Source organism: Labrus bergylta, chromosome 18 (assembly GCF_963930695.1).
Source record: "Labrus bergylta chromosome 18, fLabBer1.1, whole genome shotgun sequence".
Classification (NCBI taxonomy): domain Eukaryota; kingdom Metazoa; phylum Chordata; class Actinopteri; order Labriformes; family Labridae; genus Labrus; species Labrus bergylta.
In genome coordinates, this window is record NC_089212.1 from 18,456,274 (window position 1) to 18,474,518 (window position 18,245).

Below are 18,245 nucleotides of genomic sequence, written 5' to 3' on the forward strand. Positions count from 1 at the left end.
CCCTGTGTTTGTGTTAACCCTAGGTTATGTTGAGTTAAATGCACGAGCTGCCTTTTCTCAGCTCGGTCATAGCCTATGTTTGGCTCGGGTTAAAAATTGGACCGGGTCTTTTCTGGGAGTGATTGCAGCCTGAACTCATTACGCTGTCAAATGTCTTCCCTTTGAGAAGCTGATTGCTTATTGTAACAACATTCAAGGAATTTTTTTTTTTCAGGCTGTGAAGAGACAAATCCCACTATTCACCCAAATTAAATAATGGACTGACTAGGAAGACCTAGCTATATGGTTCAGGATGGTTTCCTCAAAGCTTCCAAGTCGAGCATATTGTCCTAACTTTTATTTCTTATTTTTAACAATGAAATCAAATGTTTAGAAGAAGCCCATAGCTGCAGGTGTTTTTCTCCTCATCTCAAATAGCCCAACGTGCTATTACTTTATACTTTATTTCAGACCCATAGGTCCATATTGTTATAAAAAAGCACAGATATTTAAATACAGGACATTAACAAATGAATATCATCACTACATGTGATTACAATACAAAGAGACATTTACACCAGTGTTTCCAGAAACAAGAGGAGTGTCTTTGTGTCTTTAAGTCTGGGCTCTTGAAAGCCAATAGTGCTCAACGACTAAAGGAAAAACGTATAGCCTATACAGGCCTAAATATACAACTTTTTTTTTTAGCTACTGGCCTATTAGAATGCGCCCTTTAACAATTAGACACCTGTCTATTTTACAAGTAGGCTAAAACAGAATTTGTGTAAATAAACACACCTTTAAAGTCCTGAATTCAGATTTTTACCTCAGAAAAAGTAGCAGAATAGGTCACAAAAGGCTCTTTTAAGGCTACTTCAAGTTGTCCTTTCAAGATCAAGACATATTTGTTTAATGTTGTAGTTGGACAAGGTGCAGCTCATCGTATTCACTTCATTGGATAATTAGGCAACATGCCTATAATAGGTGACGTTTTTTTAACACACGTTCTTAAAAATACTTCAAAGTTACACATATATGATGGCAAATACAAGATCTCCCTCTTAAATTTGGTGGGGTGGAAATAGAAAGAAGCAAAGTTAACAAAAAAGACTCAAAGCATTAAGCACATTACTTCAGTATATACATCCAGAGTTACTTTTCACTACTTTTTTCTCTCCCTACATGTTAATGTCAAACTAGTCAAGGCCTTTAACACTAAAGAAAAAGTAGGTATTTGTATCTTTTAGACCTGAAGTGCATGTTTATGGTATGCAGATATGTGTTAATTAAATGACGGCCATGTGAAAGGACTAACCTTGGACTTTTGAACCTTCATTAATTGGAGAAGTTTTTCCTGCAGGCCCAGCAGCAGGACCGGGTCTGTGTGGAGGGTTTGGTGTTAACGGGGTTAGTGATGGCTCGTTAGTTTCTAAAGGACTCCTGCTGCTACTGTACACAGACATGACGACTCTGCTTTAGTCCGGTCTGCTTTAATTGGTCTGTTTAACTGGAGTACGCGCAAGCAGGCACGCGCGCATTCAGGCACGCACGATCTCAAACACACACAGTGCATTTTGAATTGTCCATCCTTGTGAGGACTTTCCATTAAGTCAGGTTTAACCTGCCCCCCAAAATATCCGACGTTTCCAAACTCTTATCCACATTTGCATTTAAATGATTATAAATCCAAAACGGCCACAATTAAAAGAAAGAAAGATGACAATCCAACAGTTCAGATGTGCACATAAGATTCACTAAAATCTTGAATCAGTCGAAATACAAGCAGCTCATTCAATGAGAGAAAGAAGGACTCATCAGTAAAACTAAATCTTTAACATTTGTGGGTTATTCAACATATAAAAACAATAGACAATGTCTGTTTACATTTGTACAGTAGGCTACTGCTTGTGTTTGGGCTTAAAATATGCATGAATTTGTAACTTGGAAGTGAAAGGCCTTTTGTTGTTTTGGTAGGGGATACTATCTCTGCAGCCATTTAAGTTTTTATGGTGATATGGTGGTCCATTGCCATGTTTTCTGCAAAAAATGTGATTGTGGTTGTTGATATTTAACTTCACTTCCTTTTGTATATCTGCATTATGCACGGATCAGATTCAAGGTACTGCTGCTATCAGGTTATGATATTTTATTTATGCATCAGAGGTTTTCTTTGGGCTCTTCTTCATAAAGTTGTATGATAAAGTTGTATTGAAAACCTTGTTAAAGAAAATCAGAATCTCTGACTTTCTTGGATGTCAAGTTAACTTTATGAAGCATAATTCTTCAAAATCTGAATCGTGGCAAAGATAGTTTACAAACACAATGCATGGTCCAGTCTTCTTGTTTAATTAACCATATAATGGTTTCTGATTCTATAATTCTATAACAACTCAAGTTTAACCAAACTAGGCCAGCATTACCCATTGCACTACAACAATCCAGTAATACCAACAAGAAACCTTAAAGTACCACATAATCCTAATTGAACATTTTGAGACTGGGTTATTTAAGGACAGAAGTAAAACAACAAGAAGTACAACAACAGTAACAAATGAATGATGACTGTTAGTACTCCTATTAACTCAGTTGGACACAACCAGGGAAATAATTCATTAGTTCAGAGTATAAGAGAGCCAATCCACTAAAATGATTTTGAGTATAAATGCCAACACTTTGCACAAAGTGCAGATATGATTTAATTGATGTACTATAATATACTTCATTTTAGGCAATGCCATCATCATTTCACAAATGTGAAATCACCACAGTTAGGTTTAATGTTAAAGTTGGCATAAATATATTTTGCTTTTGTATTATAACTGATTTGTTGGTTTGTGTTCCTTTTTCATGTAGTCTGAATCCCTGATCTGACCCTGTCCTCAATATTACCAAAAATGTTCATTGTAAGATTGTGAAGGTGAGTGCAAGGTATTGAATGGGCCATACTCCAAGTAATTATGCATACAAAATTCTCTTCCAGTACATGATTTTGACAATTGGATGTCAAGTGTAAGAGATGTATTTTTTCTCAGTTTCTTTACAAACCAAAATATTTTGGAAACTAACAGTGGCACCATGCGGACGCCCTAAACACACACGCATCATTTCATTTTTTTGAAAACAGAGTTAAATAAAATAAATTGATGCATGTCCGTTTAGGGTTTCTGTAAAACAGTCCTCTTCATCTCCATATTTCTACACAGCTCTGTATCATACTGTGTTGCTGGGCCATGCCCACTTGAAATTTTATAAGTTTGATTTGAATTTCTCCCCTTAATAGACACACTTGGTATTTTCAGTTTTGTTCGGAAAAATAGCCCACATGAAATTTTAAGGAACTCGCTAACCAAAGATTAAACCTGATCTTACTTTCTATGCAGATGATACTCTCCTAAACAACTGTATCTTTAACTTATTTACATGTTTTTTTTTTTCTGTCTTGCTCAGGAAAATTCCCCATGGTTGAATCTTAAGAAACTCTCAAATGTCAGTTTCACCATAACTTCTTTTCTATGCAGATGATACCCTCCTCAATAAATGATTCTTTAATGGCTTCATCCTTACAGATCTTAAATTGAACTTTCTGATCTCTAAAACTCTAAAAGCAGAAGGAACTACAGCTATGAGCTCTGTCTAGCTAAGTAAATTTGTCTCACCAAACAGTGTGGTGAAAACATACCTATATCTTATGTACAACTCACTTTATTTGTGAATAATTCAGAACCATCTCTACTGTTTTACATTCTGCAGAGACAGATTTATTAATGTACTAATCTTTTTTTTTTACCATGCCGGCAAACTTCTTCTGATTGTACTGCCATAACAATAAGGGTTACCTGCTTTCTCCTGTTCTACTCGCAAAAAGAAAAACAAAATAGGCTGTTTTAAATGAGAAGCTCTGTCATGACAATCAAAAGTAATGTGCTATATGTTAAAAATTCAAAGCCATTAAATGTTACACTATGTAATACCAACTTATGCATACACAATCAAAGAATATTGTCACATTGATACAAAAGTGGCATTAACTTATGTATCGATATCGAAATAATTAAATTTTCCAGTTGTATTGAAATATTTTCTTCATTTCAATACAAAATTACTTTCAGGTAATGCTGATATACTATACCCATGTATTTTTCTTTGAACTTTATCTTTGTGTTTTCATGGTATTGAAGTTTTTGGGTTTTTCCAGCAACATTTGATGTTTCATGAGCTCAGGTCACCACACATATACAAGCAGGTATGTTGTTACCAAATAAAATAAAACTTTTGGGGGGATTTTGTAATATTCTTTTGAACATCATTTTCTCAACATGGAGTTTGAAAGGTAAAATCCCAGCAGCAGTCAGTCTCCTGAAGTGTCCTTTAGCAAGACGTTTAAATCCTGCTATCCAGAATCATTATAAGGCCTGTCATGTCAAACTGATTAAAAAAAAAAAAAAAAGTTTTCTGGCTTTTTTGTGTGTGTGAAGGGGATGAAGTCCATTGTTAAGTACTGAATTGAGAAATCTAGAAATGTGATTCTTTTTTCTCTGCCCGGTATAGTGTTGTTAAAATGACGATAAATTGCTGCCAGTCCCAGAGACATTTTCTTGAAAAGAAACAAAGCCAAATGAACAGCGAAACGTATAAAATGCGCTTTGTTCATCAGAGGAAAGGAGAGAGAAAAGGCTCCACTCAGCGAGCTCTGAATGCTGCATTTCATGCCTGCAACAATTATGCTGAAAGGTCAAGTATTACAGCATCTTGTGCTCCGCTCTGCATGCAAAGTATTTCAGTTCACAAATGACCCTCGTTTGCGCTCTTTGAACAATGCCTTGAAGAAGCAGATAAACGTAGGACAATTAAAGATTTTTGCTGCTAGCTGACAATAACATTTACCAAAGGGGGTGATTGCGGTTGCTGTGTAATTGTCCTATTTGTAATGCACGTGAATGCTCAGGCCTTCAGCAGTGAAATGTTTAGGAACTTACGGAAGAGCAGTGAGACAGGCTTTGCTTTAAAAGAAGAGAAAGTGTTTGTTTTTTCGCGTTGGTCTCTTAGCCAGGTCATTTTTAAACTGCCTTTCAAGTGTCTTTACAGTTTCTTGGTTGGAAATTTGTTATGTAAACTTTTTAAAGTTTCATTTTGACAATTGCTTCAACTTTTGTGGAAATTGTTTATATTTGTACTGATTTCTGTCTATACCTATTTCAGGACCGTGGACAGCACCACGTGTTCCTCGTATGTCCTGAGCATTTTTAAAACTAACCTTATACCCCACTGCTTATATTCTTTTGTTTGTTTTGATTTGGTTTGCTGTTGTCAACTAAATGGAATAAATGATAACTTGAAACAAAGAAGCAGTTTGTGTTTTTGTCTATTGGCATATTACTTCGACATCGAACTATTTCTTTAATGATTTTACTACGGATGCACCTAGTTCAAAAATTGACAGTTTATATAAAATATTGGTTCTGTTATGTCAGTGCGCCGTTAAAATTATTCACAATTATTCACTGCAATGTTAGCCTATTCACTCAGGCAAGACATTAATTTAAACCCCGCAGTAGCCTTTATTCATTTCATTTATTAAAAACATCGAGGTTTAAGTGCAGTGTGAATGTTGACATAGGCTACAAGTTAAAACGATTTCCCTTAAATGTGAAAAATGCACCGGCTATTAACCAATTTACAGTTATTTTAAAAAAAGAAAAAAGGAAAACGACTTACTCGTTTAGCCTATATTGTCGAAGACGGAGACATACAGATCGCAGAATCGCTTAATTAAAATATAATTAAATTTTTTTAAACGATATGATTTCTTCTACAATAAAGGAGAGCATTCCATTGGTGCATAAAATATGCATGTCTGAATGCCACATATCACCCCAAATTGAAAGTGAAGCTAAACAGGTGAATAAAATTCAACAGCAAGTCACTAACTCAAATATGATTACCTTGAGATTAGGGACTAATTGCTTGGGGTTCATGGGGACCAGCCCACCATAAAGCCGGGAGGACTTGGGGAGTTGCTCTGTGAATTTCTACAAAAGAAAGCGATGAGAGCACACACGCTTCCAACAAGTCATTCTCAACAGCTACAAGCTGCACACAAAGACCACACACCGCGCCAAAGATATGGTAATGTAATCCCAAAGTTCTCACTTCTCCGCCGAACAAAACCAGCTCTGCAAAATACCTAATAGAAGATAGTTTGTGATGCTGGTGAGATTTCACTTTAAAGTCTCCAAAAGGACTTTTCTGGTGGGCTGCCTGGTGGCCTAACACTGCGCTTAAAGGGAGGCCTGGGGGGGGGGGGGGGATTAGAGACAAGGTGAATATAGCTTCACATTTTTGTAGGTTATGTGTGCGCTCAAATACTTTTAAAGAATATGAGTGTATTCTGAAAATCGTCAATCAGGAATTATTTGCTGATGCAGACACGTAGGCTAAGCTATATGAGCCACGAGCCAAAAGCTGCTGCTGCTGAGTCCAAGTCAAAGTCGCCAACCTAACATTAGAGGGGTTTTTTTCCCAAAGAGAAACACATGGGCATTTTTTCAGAGTTGCATTGACATTACAAAACGTATAGAAGACCAGATAACGCATGAGGTCAAATTTAATTGGCAGAAAAAGAATGCAGCCTTCTTAATGTAAATGCCAGACAGTCGATACAATGAGCAAGGAGCCCTCTGTGTACTTCAGTGATCCAGTGTTAAATCGGCAATTACAGTTCATACAGAAGTCAGTCGCAAACCAGGACTGGTTAGGCTGATGCAGTGGTGTTTGAGCGATCATTGACAGAACATTTGGACTGTTAACACAATAAATCTGTTTAATTTGTTCATTAAAATGCTGACATAGGCGATTTGTAACATCAATGGTTGGCTTTTAGATGAATTGTTAGACAATGACATAACCGCTTATTTCCCAGCATGAACGGAAGATAAACGCCTAACATTCCAGTGATGCTGGGGAAATGTGCACTAAATAAGAGCAGGTGGAAAGCCATATCGCCACAGACGGCTCATACAATTACAAAAGTGGCTCAGGTAGGCCTATACAAATTACAGGAAAAGTAATCTCATAACAACATATAACTATCCAAGAATCTTTCTCTGTGTGAAAAATATGCACATGAATCCATTGTTAAATTAAGCGAGGTTGCCTATTTTAGCAGCGTTTTATTCAGGCCAAATAGCCTTAAGATGTCTAGCCTATGAGACCTTTCTAATGTAAAAAAAAAAAAAAAAACAACAACAAAAAAAAAAACAACAGTCTATGAAAAAATAATTTATGATGCAATTAAAACGTCACATAAGTTCAGTCAATATTAATTGAAGCCTATATTCCTATGGTCCAGAAGAGTTAATGAATGAGTCTTCAGCTAAAGGGACAGCATAGTTTGAAAGAAATATAAGCCGTAAACGGAAATCACCTGTCGTTCCATACGTCGCTTAGCAACCACTGTTTGATATTAATACTAAAAGCGGCGCTATTAGTTGGCGGGAGAAAAGTCTCTAATGGTTAGTATAGCTTTTATTTACAAGGCATAACATTGACGAGAAATTAATGAATAATAGTTTGTTTTTGCGATCGTTTAAAATTAGGCTACATGTCGGACAATCAAACAGCCTCCCGGAATAGGCTACAGCTGAATGTTAAATAGAAATGTTTGTGCAATGACACTGGCGGTGGTTTGTTCTTGACGCCACGCACAAACAGCCTTTCGCCGTTTCCTTTCACTTCCTTGATTGATTATTGATAAAGCAGCCGACAGCCGCGCGTCCACAGGTGGCCTCGTCAGTTCGGCTATTTGAGAAGAAAAACACGACGGTGTTTGGTCAGGGATTTCTTCGATAAGCTTTTCTTTGCAAAGCGTTTGTGTTTGATGTTTGGAGCAGAAAGACCTCACCTTTCTGACTCACATGACACACACACACACACACACACACACACACACACACAGACACACACGGAGAAAGAGAAAAGAACAAACTGCAGAAAAAGGCTTAGTATAGCCTACTCTGACCTTTAACGATAAGCCAGAATGCTGTGTGATTTATCACTGAATAAAACAGCAACAAAAGTTGGTCGAATAGGCTATTATATTTTTTCTTTTCAAATATGTTATTAGAGCCAAAGCATTGACGTTTTTAATTAGGCGAGTTGGCAAAAATTGATCTGATTTGGCTTGTTATTGTTTTTGTTTTTTTATCAAGCAAGTTTTTATTTCCCTCAATGTGAAAAAACGTAAGCCTAAAATACGAGAAAATAGGCCAGTAATAGCCTAATAATAATAATAATAATAATAATAATAATGATGATGATGATGATGATGTTTTGATGTCAGTCATACTTTATATTTCCGGAATTAAACTCGGCATATTTTGAAATATTTCACAGAAAACTTTACTGTCTTGTTTCCATAATTTATTAATAGGACTGTTTTGTAGTAAGTCAAATATCTATATAAGTTACAAAGAAATAAAACGTACAAATACCAATAAAACGACAACAATCCGGCAAATAGCGTCAAAAACTTTGTACAACAAATACCTAAAATTCAAACCTTTTACAGAAATATACAAGCTAGATCTACGGCTTACATTAAATTCTATTATAAATCAGAGTCAGGTGGTGTTTGTGTGCGTTGTGAGGGAGGGAGTGTCACAGCACCCATAGGCTGCAGCAGAAATGTATATGCCTTCACTTTTCGCCTTCGGCCTATATGACTGCTGATTCTTCTTTTGTATCAATATAATTTACATAAATAAATCCAAAATCTCTCACATCCGCAGTTTCTGGTCAAAAATGTTTTTTCTCTTCCCTTCCATATTAGTCAAGCTTCCTCCAAAAAGGGGAAAATTCAAACAGTGATGCACCGATTTCACTCGGCTTTTGTTCAGACGCACATATACAGAGAAAAGTTTTCGAGTCTTGCAAGAAGAAAAAAAAAAAAAAAAAGTATTTTTTTCTTTTTTAAATAGAAGAATTGGTTGAAAAGAAAGCTGGCGCTTCTTGTCACCACGTCCTGCCGTATAACAGAGCTGAACACTGTAAGGCCGAGCCGTACTCTGCGCCGGGGGAATTGAGGTGAGACAGACCGGCCACCTGGCTCTGCAGGGACGGGGGACTGGAGGAGTGCGGGGCCAGGTCCGGAGAGTGACCTGTGCTTCCCACCTGCTGGCTCTGATGCTGCACGAGCCCGGGCGCGTTGTTGGACATGATCATGACGTTGGCCGCTTGCTGGTGGTGACTCTGTGCGGAGGAGGTGGGCGTGTGGCCGCTACCCTGGCAAGGCTTTCCGTCCTTAACGAGCACCGGCACGGCCACCCTCCGCGGGGACTGCTGCTGCTGCTGCGCGCACGAGCCGCTCTCCTGCTGCATCTGCTGCTGGGACACTTTGTCTTTGGCCTGCCGCTTCATCTTGTACCGGTGGTTCTGAAACCAGATCTTTACCTGGGTTGGGGTGAGGTGGATCATACTCGCCAGGTGCTCCCTCTCCGGAGCAGACAGGTATTTCTGCTGCTTGAAGCGCCGCTCAAGCTCGTATACCTGCGCCTGGGAGAACAACACGCGCCTTTTTCTCCTCGGGGTGCTGGACAGGGAGCCCATGCCTTTACCGACGTCTGCCAGGGAGCTGAGGCTGCCCATGCTGCCCATGTTCATGCCCGAGGACGAGCCCATAAAGCGAGAAACTGAGGGAAAAAAAAGATTCAATTAATGCCATGTAATCACTGATTTTACGCACTAAATGGTCAAATTACGCAAAAATAAATCTTCCACTATGAAATGGTATTTAACGAGACAGAACGAGTTTTATTTGGAATTATATCGGAATTAAACTTTACAATCATTTATTCCACCCCTGATTTTGCTTTAAAAAATGATACCTAACATGGTGTTCATTTTGACATGTAGCTAAGACAGAATAGGTCTTAAATACTACGCCATAAAACGAGCATATCTATATGTTGTAACCCATGAATTATCTACTAAATAAATGAGAAATCAATAGAAAAAACATTCAGAGCTAACATCAAGTTATCACTGGATTTTTATGATAATATGATCAACTTTAAAATATCTCCAATAAAAGCATAGAGCTGCAGGGAATTTCACGATTGTCTATATTTTTCTTTACCTAAAAAATACATTTCAAACAATAGCAAAAATCTAAATTAGTGAGGTTCGTCGAGTTCCTACTTTATTGCACAAAAAACTCACAGGTTACCCAAACAACGCAAAAGCACGACATCCACATAAAACTGCCTATCAGCGTTCATCCACCCGTGTGAAGCCATATCTGAACTCGTGAACAGGTGCAGGATACTCACTGGTGGAGAAGCGCGGGTCCGGGTTGGCTCCGTACCAGCCGGTGGCCGTGGTGCTGCCTCTCATGCCGTCCTGGTAAGACGGCAGGTCGCCCATGTTTCCCAGGTTGCCATTGCAGTAGCCTCCCATAGCCGTGTGTGACAGCTGGGAGACACCTGCAGCCGTCATATGGTACGCCGCAGACACAGTCCCGTTATGGCCCATGTGGTGCTGCTGCATCGCCGCCTGAGAGACCTGCGGCTGCCGGTACGAAGTGAGAGGTGCCCCCAAGTTGTTATTCTCCATACTTACTTTCTTATAGCTCTCCTCGAGGGGACTCAAGATATCGGAAACAGAAAAAGGAGTCGTATGCTTAGGGCTCATCGACATTGTTCTGGGACTGGAGAGGGAGAAATTAGAAGGCAAGGCAATCTCTCCTTCTCTTTTTTTTTCTGGCCAAAGCCCCTCTGGTTCCTGTTGTCTCAACGTCGATCCTGGTTGATGAACACGTAAGGAGAGCCGCCTCAAGTCCGCCTTAATTGGATTGAGTGGGAGCTGGGTGCTGGCTTGGGTTTGTTTTAGCTGGGTGCCAGGTTTAAGGCTACCATCAGAGGCGGGGCATCCGCAACAATACCAAACAGCTCGAGCCTCCTTTCGCTGCGCGTAATTTCACTTCCAAGACATGTGCTCCCCTCCCACTAACAATAACATAAGCGCTGTACATGATGAGCAGAAATGTGCGTCCCGGCTGGCTGCTCGCGCTGTCCGGGGGCTCGCGCTGCAGCTGTTGTTGCCTGTCTGTGATAAACACACTGCTGCACCTTGGGACTGCACTGACCACAATGCACTTTATTAACTGTAGTGATGTTTACGAGGGCCTCTTGATGAAAGGAGGCCTATATGGACTTGAGAGTTGGAGAAGCACTCCTCGGTTGAACTCCTGACTTTTAATGGCCACGAGAGGCCTGCAGTGATTGCAGGATTGTTTGTGTTATGCCTTATCGTACTCACACATGCAAAAGTGCACTTGCGGGGAGGGGAATTGACTGATACTGATAAGTAAATAAATACAGATCCGCGCGTTAAGTGGCTGCGTAAATCATTAACCCCCTCGTTCTTTTCTTTTTATTCCTTTTGATATCATTGGACGCAAGCAGCGTGTAACCTAAATTCACATGCACACACTCTTCTTAAAAAGAAACACACACACACACACACACACACACACAAATAAACAGAAAATAGAGTGTGGAACAGGAGAGGCTCTCGTGTGAAGTTAACGGCATTCAAGTACTCTCCTGCAACACAACGCCAGGTAGCCCTCACTCAACAGCGTCTTGGCTTAATGCTCAAGGAGCCACAACAGTTTAACTCAATCATATCTCATTGCTGAAATTCTACTCAGGAGCCATAAAAAAGATTTTAGGTTCCAGCCAGCCAGCTTTGAAGTCAAGAAATGGTCTGTGCCTCTGTACGTATCAGAGTCCACTTTTACGCACGGATTTAAGGGGACTTTATCTCCGTTTTTAACCCACAAAAATACGAATTTCATTTCATGTTTTCCTTTTTACAGTAAACAGAAAAATACTCTGTTATGGTCAGATATCTGTTTTCTTATTATTATAATTAGACTTATTATTAGTCGTATTATTATCTGTTGCTTTGTAACATTTGTATTATTATAGGCTATATTGTAATTTCTGCTAGAATTCAGAATATTGATAACATGAAAGAACATTACTCTCTGTTTTTACTAATATTTTCATATAAATTAAAAGTATCCAGCGCAAGTCATAATTCAGCTACTAGTCAATCCTTCCCCATACATTCATAATACAAAGTTATTGACCAAAAAATAAGCAGTGAATACCAGAGTCATTTAAATACAATAACTTCTAACTTACACAATGTGTGGATGTCAGGGTCATACCGAAGCTGAACCCGGCTGTACATAAAATAACAAAGTAAATGTTATTATTAAATGTCGTTTTTTTCCCGTTAATGTGTTGCTGGAGGTCTGGTCTGGAATTAGTCTTGCAGCAGTAGCAGAAAAATAAAAAATCTGTACAGGTTGAGCCGATGTTTCTTTAGGATTTAAAGAAACACAGCGTCTTCTGGTGGCAGACAAAATAATCTTTAATGTTTTGTTTTTTTGTTATCCCACTATGACTCTAAATCGTGTTTCTTCATGCATTTTTTTCAAATAAACCTGTTGAATCTTTAATAAAAAAAATAAAAATAAATAAAAAGTAGTTATGTGCCCTGAGCGATGCTGTCAAACTGAAACTCTGCTGTGGAGTCAGGTCGTGTTGTGCAGTGACATGCAGATCGCTGACAGTTTGTCATGGGAGTCATGTGCAACAGTTTTGTGTTTTACAGGCTTCTTGCTGCAGATTTCACGGCAGCCTGCAGGTAGCAGCAGAATAATCTGCGTTAGAGCTGCATGGAGGAGCACTGGTAGAATTAAAAAAAACCTGCACAACTAAACCCCACACAACCATGTTGCTGTTTTTCAAATTAAGTTTTATGACGCAATTATTATATAGTCACACCTAAATATCACAGCTAAAACAAATTGCTTCGATGATATTTGAACGCATGTCTCTGCACAAGCTAAATCTTGCGTATGCCTTCCTTAATTATACGGAATTTCACGAGAGAGTTTTAATCATCTAAATCAGCACCTTTTTACTGTTCTGGCACACGGCTATTACAGCCAATTAGCGATAATTAGTCCAAATGTTCAGACTAATTCCTCAGAATAATGAGGACACTTTGAAGTGGCGGTGTGAGGCTGCACAGCCTTTGTTATCGAGGCTACAGCTTGTTATTTATGAACTGATTGGTCAATGATATAATCCATAGGAGGTAGAAAGAGTGTCTGCAAAGAAAACTTAAAAGGATCTAAGTTATTGTTATCATTTCCAATCAAAAAAAAAAAAGAATAACATTCTGTTATCAAACCGGAATGTACTGTAAAGATTATCTTCAGCATGAACATTTTCATTTTAAACACGCACAAAGAATAGACATAAGGTAAAAAGATTTAGATGCAAAAATCGGCACACTTTCTACACTCAATGTATTTCAATAACAAATTGTCGATATGCCCTATTAACAATCCAAAAAATCACAACATTTAGGGTCCACCTTAAATGTCATTAGTTATATTATCTATTACTTAGAAGCCTGGATGGTATCTCTAATGCCCACATTATAAAACAGACAACATTATATTTAATGTCAACACATTTCTACCTCCCGCGGCAGTGTTTTGTCTCTCCTCAAGAACTGATTTTATTTGCCAACTCTTCCTGTCTTCAGGTAAGAAGATGAGAGGAGAACGTTTCAAAAATCCTGAAGAGTGCAAAAGGGATTCAGTTTCATTCCAGTAAACTCTACATCAGAGAGATGGAAAAAAAAACTAGAGTTGGTAAAGAACGGACTTCTACATTTGACCCTAAAGAGGATACTCGGAGCATGACGTCACACTGACCAGCCACACGTCACTCCACAATGGCATCTTTCTGCACCCAATCAGCAACATATAAGAGGGGCATGCATGGTGGCGCTATCCCAAATAAAGTGCGACCCCTTGTGGCTGCTCAGTTGTTTGCTTCTAGAGAACTTAAAAAAATAATACCATGAGGTCACTTATACAGGTGGTGACAATTAATAGCGTGTGTTAGTGCGCCATCTGGTGGAGAGTGGGATCACTAACAAAAAGGACCTTCTTCCAGGTTTATCTACAGATGTGAAAGATTTCATCCATGGCCAAAAGTTGTCTGCAAAAACATTTTGAAAATGCTGTTGTATGTAGGTGGAAGAATACATTTAGCTGCAGTAAAACAACAAAGAGTTTAAATGGCCTGTCAAAGTTAAGGTAGCTATTAATAAAGCAATAGTAAGAAATAAATAATTTCAGAATATTATTGTGCATTATATGCACAGTGATACATTAATGTGGGAAGCAGGAGCAACTAGGGGTTCAGTGTCTTGCCCAAGAACACATCAGACTGTGGCTGCAGGAGCTGGGGATCAAACTCCCAACCTTCTGGTTGAGAGACGACTGATTTCAGTCAGTGACTTTATCAACTGAGCCACATCCGCCCCCTCTTTCATCCCCATGTGTCCATGTTAAAGGTCATGTCTGTTCTTAATCCAGACAACACCAATGTCGTAAAGTCTTTCAAGCACTTTGGTCACATGGAACACACTTGTCTAGCATTTGAGATTCTGGACAGGAATCTCAATGACCTGCTCCAAGACAGGGACTGGAAACCACCGCCATTGAATGAATTCAGGCCAAGTGTAAAGCAGGTATGTAACACAGAAACCGCACACAGCAGCACATGGGAAACTACAACTTTCCCGTCCATAGCTACTTGAGGAAGTGTGAGAAGTTTCTTTGCATCACTGCAGCAGGTTTGTTCCTAAAGGTTACAGATTTAGGATTGAGCAATATTTTTAATAAGCACACAGAATGAAACGTTCTGGAAAAAATAATCTAATTTGCTGTTTATAAATCTACTACAGATAAGACAAACGCATTTGGATGCAGAAATGTACTCCTGCTAGGTCTGCTGTCAGTTAAACCTTTGAGAACATACTTTTCATACTTTAAATTTAAATCCAAAAGTGATGTCATTTTCATTTACAGGCAGCAACAGTGAAGACCGACTGAAAATGTGTTTGTTTAAAAATGAGAGGTGTGCAGCCTGTGTGAGACACAAGATCATTACTAATGATATCATTTACCCTAACAGACAGTTATATAATTCATAACATTATTCATGTTCTATTTATCATGCTTTTAATATAACCCACAAGTTAAGTTGAATGTTTATTTTGTTTCAACCCTAGAATTATGAGCATTATTTCTTGTTAATCTGTCATGCATCATTTGTTATGGCTTACAAGCTTCACTCACTCAAGACTCTTTGAGTGCACTTTGGATGTTGAATGTGATGTGTGTGTGTGTGTGTGTGTGTGTGTGTGTGTGTGAGTGTGTGTGTGTGTGGGGGGGGGGGGGGGTTGCTGTTGTGCTGTCATGAGCATCATGTCGTGAGCTGAGTGGACACTGATGCTTTTTACCCAACTGAAGTTCCTAACGGATAAATACATTTATTTGAATTGAACTGATTTATATTGGGCACAAAGTTGTAACTCAGATTGCCTTCATTTAATGACACCTAAATATTTACAGTACAGTTTATCAAGCATAGAGGGGAATTAAGAATATGCATCAAAGCAGGAGAGGAAGCTGTGATTTTTTTTAAAGTCATTTTTTGGGCCACTTTGGCTGAAGAGAAACAAGAAATGTTGGAAGGATAGAGTGAGGGATGACATGCAGCAAAGGGTTAGATTCAAGGTTGAACCCACGGCCGCTACGACAAGGACTGTAGTCTCCACACAGGGGGTGCACGACATAACCGCTAGGCCATCTGGCTCCCTGGAAGCAGAGATATTTGAAGCTAGAGGTGTTGATATCTTCCCTGAAGTGCTGCTTTGAAGTTACTTTTTTAATTCTGTTTTGATAGTTCACAATATACTGATTAGAAATACTTCCAATAATGAATAACCACTGTCTGCAGAGTGTACGGCTGGTCAACGTCATGAAAAAAGGGGATTTTGTTTAATCACCATTCTTAACTAGCACTTCCAGGGAGTTTGTCCTCTAAAGAGGTCGAATTAGACAACTAAATGGTCATGAGATATCTGAAGAAATAAACAAGAAACAGAAAATACACATTTAATTTTTTGACAAAAAAAAGGTGATTCATTTCTGAGTTTTGTCTGATGTACTTGTAGATGTTTCAATTGTAACAAAAACTTGGACCTCAACTTTTGATGAAGAAAACCAAAAGAAAAATCACTGGTTAGTTAAAGTGTTCACAAAGTATTTGCACAGATATGTAAACCTTTACTGTGGGTTTGACACAAAATGCATGTGAGTAGTTGCAGCACAACATTTTGGTAAAATGCCTCACTGTGGAAAAAGTGAACCTGGTGATGGACTTCTAAATACTCGGGACTCTTATATATTTAAATCTGAATTAAAAAAATTAAGAAAATTTCATTGGGACAACCAAACAACAGTTACTTTCCGTGTCAAAAATCTGTCATTTTGACTCAATGTGCTTTGATTGCTCCGTCACACACTAATCCATCGTCAGCCTCAGCATCACTGAGCTGCCACAGAAATCCAAACCTTCATATTATGTCATCAATAAGGTATTATTCTGAGCCATTAAAGTCAACATATCTGAAACAAAAGAAGAGGAATTAACCAGAACTTCAGTCTACAATCACAAAGAGGCCAAGGGGACCAAAGATTGTGATGAGAGAGAATTTCTAAAAATCAGAATATATCTGGTAAAGCTAAAGGTGGTGAGAGGATTTCAGGTTTTTTAGTATTGTAGGGAAGTGTGGCTTTTTGGTTGCATTTGTTAATATAAATTGGATCCACACACGTTCAGGTCTCAAAGATAAACAATAAATCACACCTTAGTCCCACCTCATCATAACAAGTCAACAAAAAGCCAACAGTATGTATGTGCTCAGAGTTTTGCATCAACAAACAAAAGAAAGTAATGCAGATGCAATAGTTCAACAAACATTGAACTAAAATAATTATAATTAAACATTTCTCTTTGATTTAGATAACCTTTTTCAAGTATTCTGCATCAAGTGTTTATATGCAAAAGAAAAGTTTTAACTTCTTATTTTCTGTTTTCCAAAAGACTTTGAACAGGCAGAAACTGAACTTTAAAAATGGACAAATGCTCAAGTGGCCAGTTTATTAAAACACACACTATGATAATTAGTCAATCTATCGCCTATTACTTTAATATTTTAGACAAATAATGTATAATGTTTCTAAATAGAAAAAAATAGAAAAAAGTAAAAAAAGTGAAAGGATAATTTTTGAAAATCAAGTGTTTGAAACAAGAGATCATATGAAATGTTACTTGTGACAAGTAAACCAAACTCCTCCTGTGGCCTGGTTTATGGACCTTATAACTCTCCTAACAGGGGCCCCGGGGCCCAGGGAGACCATGCAGTGAGTAAAACTAAAGGATGGGCCGGCTAATACCAGCCCATCCTTTTCAGACAATTCCTGTGAGCAACTTAAAAAACCAATGGCAACCTCTAAAAGCCTGTCTTTGTCACCCTTAAACCCCAAGATGCTCTAAAACACCATTGTGCAGTTAAAGCTCATAAATTTGTCGCAGGGGCTGATTAAACATCACGGGAATTGAAACACTAAAGATTTTGTCTCGGTCCCCTTTTGGATGCAGGACAATGGTGCATTCAGGGGGAGACATGCAGACAAAAAGGGTGTTTAAGGGGAGATGCAGCGAGCTGAGGGGTCCGGACAGTCCCCTCCATATGTGATACAAGGTGGCCCCGGCGCGGGGGACAAAGGGCCAGGTGACAGGGACGATGGGCTGCAGGGTCACAGGACGAGCAAACAACATTACAGGGGGCGTGGAAGCAGAGGACCCCCTCTCGGCACTGATGAAATACTGACATGATTTTTAACACTGAAGCACATTTTTATGATAGTTAAATGAGGAAGGAAATTAGGGAAATATACGCATACTATGGGAATAATGGGATTAGATCAACTTCAGAATATCTATCCCTTTTACTTTAATCTTTTTAAAAGCTCAATTACACTGTGAAATCTGTTCTTTCATGCCAAAGATCATCAATATAAGCACTTGTTATTCTGACACATTGCTGGCTATTGAGAGCATCATCCTTCCTAACTGAACCTGTTCGGTTATCCTGTAAAATGTTTCAGATAAGAGCTCTAAATTCTGCTCGTTGCAACCTTACAAATGATTATAATCTACAGTACACAAACCATGATTTCAAACAAAGCTGGAGTGTAGTTTTGTTCCTGTTTCTTCAGAATGACAAAAGTCAACTGAATAAAAGCGAAAGCAGCCCAGACA

At 38.6% G+C, this 18,245-nt stretch overlaps 1 protein-coding gene across 1 annotated transcript; it reads right to left on the minus strand.

The window, feature by feature from the left end:
• Positions 1 to 853: 853 nt before the first annotated feature.
• nkx2.1 (NK2 homeobox 1) lies at positions 854 to 11,152 on the minus strand. The gene is made up of 2 exons (XM_020627580.3): positions 10,305 to 11,152; positions 854 to 9,665 (listed from the first exon to the last, which is right to left on the minus strand). The coding sequence occupies exons 1-2, from the start codon at positions 10,669 to 10,671 to the stop codon at positions 8,989 to 8,991; spliced, it is 1,044 nt and encodes a 347-aa protein (XP_020483236.2). The 5' UTR covers positions 10,672 to 11,152; the 3' UTR covers positions 854 to 8,988.
• Positions 11,153 to 18,245: the final 7,093 nt, after the last annotated feature.

Bases quoted from the DNA above. Each gene is read 5' to 3' on its own strand.
- nkx2.1 (XM_020627580.3), bottom strand. From the start codon at position 10,671: ATGTCGATGAGCCCTAAGCATACGACTCCTTTTTCTGTTTCCGATATC. The intron at 9,666-10,304 runs GTGAGTATCCTG...TTTTTCCCTCAG, and splicing joins GGACCCGCGCTTCTCCACCA to TTTCTCGCTTTATGGGCTCG.